The sequence below is a fragment of the Pocillopora damicornis genome, chromosome 14 (assembly GCF_964200805.1).
Source record: "Pocillopora damicornis chromosome 14, jaPocDami1.2, whole genome shotgun sequence".
In the NCBI taxonomy this organism is placed as follows: Eukaryota; Metazoa; Cnidaria; class Anthozoa; order Scleractinia; family Pocilloporidae; genus Pocillopora; species Pocillopora damicornis.
The window spans coordinates 15,106,429-15,115,678 of NC_142683.1; the positions used below are offsets into that span (position 1 = coordinate 15,106,429).

The 9,250-nt window shown below is 36.8% G+C and overlaps 1 protein-coding gene and 1 long non-coding RNA gene across 2 annotated transcripts; one reads left to right on the forward strand and one right to left on the reverse strand.

Moving 5' to 3' along the window:
- Positions 1–963: 963 nt before the first annotated feature.
- On the reverse strand, positions 964–2,539 carry LOC149034650 (uncharacterized). Its single transcript, XM_089194331.1, has 3 exons — positions 2,277–2,539; positions 1,764–1,853; positions 964–1,207 (listed from the first exon to the last, which is right to left on the reverse strand). The coding sequence occupies exons 1-3, from the start codon at positions 2,537–2,539 to the stop codon at positions 1,075–1,077; spliced, it is 486 nt and encodes a 161-aa protein (XP_089050457.1). The 3' UTR covers positions 964–1,074.
- Positions 1,363–2,802, forward strand: LOC149034651 (uncharacterized). The gene is made up of 2 exons (XR_016183062.1): positions 1,363–1,473; positions 2,167–2,802. It is a non-coding gene; the product is annotated as an uncharacterized LOC149034651 (long non-coding RNA).
- Positions 2,803–9,250: the final 6,448 nt, after the last annotated feature.

Below are 9,250 nucleotides of genomic sequence, written 5' to 3' on the forward strand. Positions count from 1 at the left end.
CTCTTTCTCTTACCCATTCGTTCCTTTTCTCTTTCATTCTCTTTGTTTCAGTCACCCGTTCGCTGTCTCCGTTTTTAACTCACTCGTTCGTTTTCTCCTGCATTCTTTGGTTCCCTCGCTCTTTTGTTCAAATTTTTGCAGTCAATATTTCACTGTATCTTTCATCCTTTTTTTATTATTATTATTAATTTCATTTCTTGTCACGCACGGGTCGTTCCCTTTTCTCTTGGTTTGTTGACATGCCTTTTCGTTCGCCACTCCGTCGCTTTTTGGTTTCCTGTCCCCCTCCCCCCTTCCTTACCCCCTCCCCCTTAAGTTTTTTCTCTCCTTCTGTCCTCTCCTCTCTTCCTATTTGCTATTTTTTCGTGTTGAACTCGCAAAGGAACTTATCACATTTCAATCCTTCAAAAGGATGTTTTATTGAAAAAATTTTTTATAAAACTGTTTATTCGTCATACGTCGTCCACGGGACTGCTTTTCGTGTTTTTTTATCTCATCTTTACTGTAGGAGGAAAGAAACCTTGCATTGGTGATCATTTTCACAGTTGACTAAAAAGTTGACTCGCGCAAACTACACACACTCCCACCCCCTGGTTCAATCGGTTTGCTTTTTCTCACCGATCGATTGATCGAATTATCCGGGACCCTGGGAACGAGATCGACTCATTTTTTTCTTGGGTGCAGTAATGACTAATCATTCTCGTCTTCAGGTCTTCAAATTTGTACTATCTGTTGTAGATGACGATGTCATTGACACAAAATAACTGAGTGACCGAGAATGAGTCGCACGAAACTACTCCACGTATAACACGAGACATGGACCGCTTTGTTCTCGTCCCCAGGTTTTCTTACGCTGTCACGGGCGCACACGTGACCGAAGGAAGCGATAACTCAGAGAGCCAGGATGAGCTGTACAGGAAAGCAAAATTTTTCCAAGAGAAGTGTACCGATCTTGTGCATGCGCGTGAAAATTTGAAAGGCAACAAGAATTAGAATTTCTGAGGCAACTTAACCACACATCGTTGTGTGTTAGTGTTTAGAAATTTCTCTACAGGGTTCACTTAACCTTGACGTCTAATGCATTAGCAGGGAAGTGTTTCCCTCAGGACATGTTAGAGATATTTTCGGCGTAAGGACGTAAGTCTTTTGGTTTGGAGCATCTGGCATCGGAATCGTAAATACATCCTTAGAGTTTTCTTTGGACACACTAAGGACGGAAAGGGAGGTAGTTAACTATGGGACTAGGCAAGAATTTGTATAGAGTTATACGAGTGCATTGGTACCGTCAAGAAAAAAAGGGAAATTTACCAGGAAATTCAGAGAAAAATTCACGCCACCGCATCAACCTCGTTTTCAGGATCCCTCTCTGATCCTTGGAACGAGGCTGAACTGCAATTCCACTTAATCGTTGTATGGGTTCAATGCCAGGCTGCCGTGATTGTCACTTAGCCCCAATTGCTCTGTGCCACGGAGGTATTGTTTTCTAGCCGTTTGGTCTTTTGGTTTTTATTTTCAAATGAACAAGCTTTTCCTCCGTGATAAATATCGCCAACACTTCGAGAGGCCCCGTACTGATAATTTTTCGATTTTCGGGGGCCGATTATTTGACATTTTGGCCTTAAGGTGAGCGCTTATTTAGGGGAGGGTGCTTATTCGCGGAAATACTTTATATTTTGTATAGCAACCCCACTTAGCCCAAATGGATAGCGATAAAAACTACTATCCTAGGGTTTGGATCTGGAAGAGGAAATTGTAAAATCTACCTTTGGTAGGGATTACTTGCCAACGCTGTACTTGAAAGATGAGCATCTTCAGCTGTCATGCCAAACTCCTTTCGAATCAGCGTGCGTTGTCTATGAAACCAAACACGTTTGTCACATAAAAGAAAAATGTCTTGTTCCCAACAACCTCAAGCAGGAGACTGTCGAAAAAGCCTCTCGGTGTTTGCGGTAGTACTTCACCAAAGACTTGTCTGCTTTCATTTTCCTCAAGATATTTATAAAACACGTGAAGAGCATGTTACATCATTATTGAGTGATTGAATATCTCAAGTCTAAAAAGAACTTCAGCGGGTTACATTACTCTCAGAAAAAGGCCAATTGAGCCTCTCAAGCTGATATATAATAAATATTTTTAATAACCTCGTTTTCTCAATCCGTATTGTAGGTTGCAGGACCTTGTTTTTTCCGCCCGGATTTATGGCCCGCGAACTTCGCATTGCGGGCATAGCTTCGAGCGAAAAGACAAAAAACTCGAATTCGGTTAGTAAGGGTTACCTTTTTTGGACAAGATTTATAAGCCACAACATGATGGCTCCTGAAACAATTGCGAGTAGCGACACCATTTGCGCCAAGGTAGAGATCTTCATTGGTGTTGGAGATGCAGGATGACCGACGAGACTTCCATGATTAACTTTTACAACAGGAGAGCTTGAAGTAGTAACCGCTGTAGATAACATGCAGATAACATGCAGATAACATAAGGGTGACGGTGGTCTGCGCAATATTGGTGACGCAAATCTCGTTAGCGAGCTAAGCATTATTACTAATAGGTCATTATGGAATTTAGTATCCACTGTGTAATGCAAGTCACAGCAAAATGAGAATTGTGTTGTGTGTCACTAAAATTAGAAAAATAGCGAATTTTGAGGCGGTCACAATCGCTTTGTCAAAAGCTTAGAAAAATTAAAAATTCTGAGTCCTCAACGAAAAACCGATGCTTGTAAAATGTAGGTTGTTCAAAACGAATCAACAGCATATTATATTTGGTAGCAAAATCATTATCAATAAAGTTGTTATCGAAAGGTCACAGTACAACATTTTGTACACGAGTCGACGCATCCTGGAAATAGTAAGTCAAATGATACAAGACAAGAACTGAAGATTAATCCATTTGTGATACTTGCAAGTTGCATTGTTCCGACCCACGTCTCTGTAAACAAAACTTGCGCTGTTAGCTGCAGCAGAAGAAGACAAAATTTCGAAACTTAACAAAACTGTATTTTAGAGAAGCGACAATTTTTGACTGCTGATTGAAAGATCATTTTTCAGATGAGTAAACATTGTAATACACCTGAGCAGACCCTGGAAGGTGTCATCAAAGTGTTTTCGTTAAACAAAGATTTGTAAAGCAAATGAAAACAATGCGCAAAATTTCAGTGATCTAAGACGCTTCTACTCAAACCTTTTTGAAGGAGAAATAGGTTGACAATGGACAGCAAAATAATCAACTGATGCTTTGGTCGCATTGGTAGAGATAACGAATTCGTAACGTTTTCTAGTTGATTTGTTTCTTGCATACGTAAGACGTCCAAGGCGTCGCAAGGAAATATTTCTGCTTTGAAAATTCTTGCGAAATTCCTTTTTTAGCGCGAGGTGGTGTTTATGACGTGCAGAACCGCTTTTGATTGGTCAAAATCCGTGACATAAGCGTGCTAAAACACGCTTCCCTACGATAAATTAACAAAAGAATGGATCGCTGTTTACTATGCGCTATTGCTGTCATCCCTTGACAAAAAGCTTTACACTCGTTTGAGGCTTTATTCCAGTCAACAACTATCTTTTGTTTTTTTCTTGGAAATAATAATCTCCATATGTAAAAGTTTCACCTTGAATGTGACGCATAATTTATCTTTTACAATACTGTAATTTAAACAAAATGTCTTATTTGCTCAGGTTCATTCGAGTTCGACTAAGTATCTCTACAGATACAATAAGACCACACTAGTCATCATATTTCGTACTACCACTGAACGAAACTGACGATGACTTGACGATATTTTTCAGTCCACCATTCAAAGTGGGAAAATTCATTTGAATTTTAAATACGCTTAAAATTAATATTCAGAGGTATCGATCAGTCTTGCACGTGGAAAGAGCTTACGAACTGCAAGAACATTCAGCTTCGTTTGCGTTATTCCAGGGCCTGAAAACACTTTACTTAAACGTCATTTCCTTCAGATATTGTTTATTCTGTCAAGGCAGGCGTATGTTTCTCCGAGGTTGCTGAATTGAGAGATATTTGTGAGCTCCGCGTTGAGGATTTATAAATGTCACTTTAGGACTGATTTTCTCAAGGTAAATAAACCACGTTTAAAGACATTTTTCACAGAAATGAAGTGTTCGGAGTTTTGTGCTAGTGCACTTAAAACTTAGATGAGTTTGATGCTGAAAAAAAAAATGAAATGTAACGAACAGCGCAACATGAGACAAATCACTAAGAATGACCGCCATGACAGTCCTTCAATCACGTGACGAGGAATTTGTGCTTTATTGACAACATGTAAATCTCTTATTTCTGTACCAATTTATTCATTTATTTACTCATTTTAATATCTGTCCTCTGTTTTATACTGTATGAAGTCGTTTGTTTGTCGAAGGTAAGACACTGGTATCAAAGGAGTACCTTGTCATTGTTCGTATTATAATCACCATCCTTCTATCTCGCAAAATTACCATAGCAACAGTTTAATAAGTGAATTCAGACCCATGGAAAAGTTAAAATGTACTCTCTGTTCGCGTTCATTTGTTTGCAAAATCAAATTGTCTGTAACATTTTTCAATTAAGGAAATTGACATTGTTTTGTTAAATGCGGGGGCTTACATTAATTTTTCGATCGGAATATTGATCTTGCCATTTTAGAAAGTGAAGAACCAACATAAACAAAGGTTGAGGGGCGCGGCCACGACTTTGAAGGAGGGGCCACAATGTGTCACACCCAGGCTACGGTACCTACCCGACTGTGATGTCGACATCCACGTTGTGTTTGACTAAAAGTTACGTTTCATAAGATGAGCAGTGAGTGAGTAACACATACTGTGTAGATTTTCCAGATTCACTCTTTTTAACCGCTTGAATTCTAAGGCTCTCATGTTCCCCAGGTGACTGTAAAAAAAAGCGTCCCTTCAAAAAGAGGTGAGGGGCATTTGAACACACCAAGATCACCCCCGAGCTACATTCCTCTTGTTGACATTTATCCCAAGATTACCCCGAGCCACGCCCCTGTCGTTGGCATGTATTGTTTCGTTTAATAAATAGGCGTTGCCTCGTGTTGACAGATTTATTCGATGACAAGAATCGTGATTGACATTAATTCAATAGATTGATTTAAAAGCGTTAGATTATTATGTTTTAAGTCAGTTTTCCAGCAGAATCGAAGTGAGAAAGAAGTTATTTTGCTATCGTTTTTCTGTCTCTAAATCCGCTTACCTGGAGAATCTGCTAACCCGTAAAGTGAGACTGTTGTAACGACCCGCCACAGAAGTAAGTTTATATTGAAGTTTTTTAATTTAGTTACAAGATAAAGACTTGATTTGCGTTTGTTCTAATTGCGAATTATATATGTATTTCTTTTAGATCGAATAATTATTAAAGCTTGGCTTAATATTATACGGTTTGTGGTGATCATTTGATCTAACCAGTTCCGAGTAAGGAAACATGTATCCCAAGGACACCCCAAGCCACGCTCCTGTTTGTGCCTTGTATTCCGTGAGCCTTCTGAATTACGTCTCTGATGATTGCGTTTGTTTACATTGAATTTCTCTTTTATTTCACATTCCAGAAAGCGTCAGGCAAAGAATGTCTCGAGATCAAGAAATTCAACGAGGGAAAAGACGGATAGCCTCTCAGGAGGTTAGTTATATATCTTTTTTTTTTCAGAAACGAATTAAGTAATTATTTGCGTTTAGAAATCTGGTCTACACTAGATGCTTATACCTGCATTTGAAGAATGTCTGCAATTAAGACCAGACCAGAGTCGACAATGAAGGAAAAAAGCAAGCAAATGAAATTTTCTTTTTAAAAAATTGACACCAATTTCTCTCAATGTTTTAATCTTTCAATCCTTCTCAAACTAAGGTGTTTTTCAACAGTTTCGAGCCCTGTCGTTTTGATTAGTTACTTAGTGTCTGTTAATGTAAACCGCTTTAGTTATTTTTTACGTAGTGCGTGAATCCATCTGCCTATCTAGGTTACCAAAGCAACGATTTAGCCCATCAAGTACTCATCCCATTTCAACATTAAGTGCTAACAGCTCTTACAAAATAATTACAAGTCTTTAATCAATAGATTTCCTTTCTGCCCAGGGAATAACTTAAGACTGACTTATCACTACAACTTATATTCACATTGTTAATCCAAGCTATTATCTGATGACATGGTAGTATTCGTATCAAAAATATTGTCGTAGATAATCGAAAGAGTTTAGGCGTTCATTCGATGGCAAATTTCTGCAATGAGCTCATAGAAGCTTAGCAATAGTAGAAACTTTGGACAGAATTGTCAAACCTGTCCCAACTACTTAGGCTATAATAAATATCCGACGATTCTTATCTATAAATTAGAAATCGTCCCCTTAACTTACTAACAAACTATAAGATTCATTGCTGCGTGTCGTAACTCTTGAGGCTGAACTGAATTCCTTAAAAGCCAGATTTTTTCTTGTCTGATATTTCGGTTTTATTTCATTCACAAAAACGGCTTAGTTTTGGAGCGATGTAGCCCATAAGACTAAAAGCAAACAGTTAAAAGAATACCTCAAAAATAGATTTTCAAATGATTTTTTTAACAAAAATTCATTCCTGAACCTCTTTAATATTGGATTGTCTGGTGGTTTTGTTTTGGAGCCTATTTGCTAAATATTGTAGCTCTTAAGTCTGAGAAAGTAGATATTTCTCTTAAGCTGACTTTTGTTGAAAATCTCGACACTTTTATATTTATTGAAGAAAGAACAGGGAACTTTCTCTACCTTTTGAGAATGAAAACTTTTTTTTAAGCCTGTTTGCGAAATATCGTTGCTCTTAGAACTAAGACCAACTTTTTTAAGAGAATTATCGAAAATACGTAAAAACTGTTTTTCTCGAAACATCCTTGAACTTTTTCTTAGATACCAAATAGACTTTTTTTCAATATTAAATAAAGAACAAGGAACCTACTTTACCTCTGGGAATTAATGAAAAGTTAAATCACATGTCACATGTATCATCATTACTTCTTTTTCTGAGGACAATTTGGTTGAGAATTCATTTGAATTCCGCATGAATTTTTTCAATTTTATCAAACAATTCCTTTTACTCCAAAATTTGATAGTTCGAAAATTTTTTCACGAAAGTCGTTTTTGAGATTTTTATAGAGATTTATGGTCTGGTTTCATTTTCCTTTCATTTGATATATAAAAGAAAAGAAATTTAAAGCGATGTAACCCTCGAAACCGAACGTAACTAACTGAATGAACGACTCAAAAAAAGATTTTCAAGAGTTTTATACTGTGCCAGTTTTTTATGGAGCCTATATCGTAGATCGTAGAGCGTAGACCAACCCTTGAGAGAATTATCGAAAAATTGATAGCTGTTTTCCTTCAAATATTTTGGATTTTATCAAATTCTAAAGATTGTTTTTTAGAATTGAGTAAAGAACAAGGAGCCAACTCAGCCTCCATGAATGGAAATTGTTTTTTGGAGCCATTTGCTAACTATCGCAGCTCTTAAGACTAAGACTAGCTTTTGAAAAAAATTCTGTCGAAAGTCAAAAGCTATCCTCTGCAAAATTTTTGTTAAATCCTGGATGAATTTTTTTCTGTGCTTTTTTTATTTTACTTTTTGGATATACAAGTTAGGACGTTAAAGGAAATTGTCGAATACAATATGATTTTTTTGGTGTACTTTTTTTAACAAAGCACTGACGCTGTAAACAGCATTCAAGTACCTTAATCCATATTTAGGAAAGAAATGTTCCATCGTGTTCTCAAACACCTGCGAATTCTAATCTGTTCTTACAAAAAATGCCCATGATTCAAAGGTGTTTTAAAAAAAAATTTGTCAAAGTTACAGATCACTTGAGTAGATTTTCAGGACTGCTTATTATATTCGAGTTTTCCTGCAAAAACGTCTCAGCTGAAATCTTTTAACAGACATGCTCTTAAAATTTCGATAACGTTGTCATGGGAAAACAAAAACAAAAAAAGATAAAAACCGTAAAAGCCCGATAGAATCGAAATTTATAAGCATATCAAGCTATCTCTGACCACATGTCTGGCAGTAGAACAATTTTCACAGAATTTCCACCGAAAGATTCTCTCCAATTTAATGAGAGGATCAGATGTTGTTTGGAAATTTCAAGCAATTCCCAGCGATTCCAAAAATTAAAAATTAAGAAATTAAATGCTAAGGCCGTATGCCTACTCTTTAATATTAACTTGAAATCTATTTACATTTTCCTGTTAGGTGCATTTTAACTAAAGCTATTTTTCAGACATTTTTTCTAAAAATAGTTGTTTACCGAAAAACAGATTCGTTTCGACGCACAGGGACATAGAAATTGTTATTCAAATATTATCCATTGTTTTCACGCTACCACGCTATCTTTTGCAAGAACAATTGAACTCTGTGAATATTTTGTTTGTTTGCTTTTTTTTCTCGTCATAAATACAAAGACCGCGAATTTTTTTCCCTTCCCTGCAAACGATAAGAAATGCAATTTAAACTAGAAGAAATGTGATTTATACAGTTGCACGAACTCTGTTGTGATCTCAGAGGAATTGCCAGCGAGAATTGAGATTAATTGCATGTGGCTGCGTAGAAGCAAATCATAATTTGTTTCCTTAAAAACATAAATAGCTCGACCCTGAATACCGGGTTTACAAATTTAACTTACGTTCATTTCGACAGCAGAAACACATTTTATGAACTACGACACAATTTATCAGCGGTTGTAATGCATTAATCGGTAAATCCGGGTTGCGTTCATGTTCCTCAACACTTCAGGAATTGAATGTTGATTGAAACTCTTCCAACACTATCACGAATTTTATGGATCATGACAACATTTATTCGCGATTGTAATGAATTCATCGTAAATCCAGGTTTCGTTCATGTTCCTCTTTTTTGCAAGCAAACCGCACGCACAATCAAAATCCTTTCAAACAGTAATTTTCGAGGTGTATTGCATTTATTGATTCATCATTTATTTTCATCTCTTGAGAGATAAATGGTGGATATCTTTTTATATCTGTAATGCTCTAAACACGAATTAAATAGGAAAGCCCATGATCCAAGGGAACATTAGATTTTTCAGAGGTACAAAACAGATGCAGCACACATCCCACCAAGAATACAGCGATTCAGAGCTTGAATGAAGCAACCTTGTTTTGCAGTTTTGTTTAATTCTACCAAAAACCTATGTTAAGAGCTGTTTAACAGTAAAATTTCCCGCCAAAAATACGGGTGCTTATGACACGCATGCGCCGATTTTCTAT

Excerpts from the sequence above, each read along its gene's own strand:
- LOC149034650 (XM_089194331.1), bottom strand. The coding sequence starts at position 2,539 with ATGCTTAGCTCGCTAACGAGATTTGCGTCACCAATATTGCGCAGACCA. Across the intron at positions 1,854-2,276 it reads ATAAATCTTGTCCAAAAAAG|ACAACGCACGCTGATTCGAA; the intron begins GTAACCCTTACT and ends TTGGTTTCATAG. Across the intron at positions 1,208-1,763 it reads GCAAGTAATCCCTACCAAAG|TGTGTCCAAAGAAAACTCTA; the intron begins GTAGATTTTACA and ends TTCCGTCCTTAG.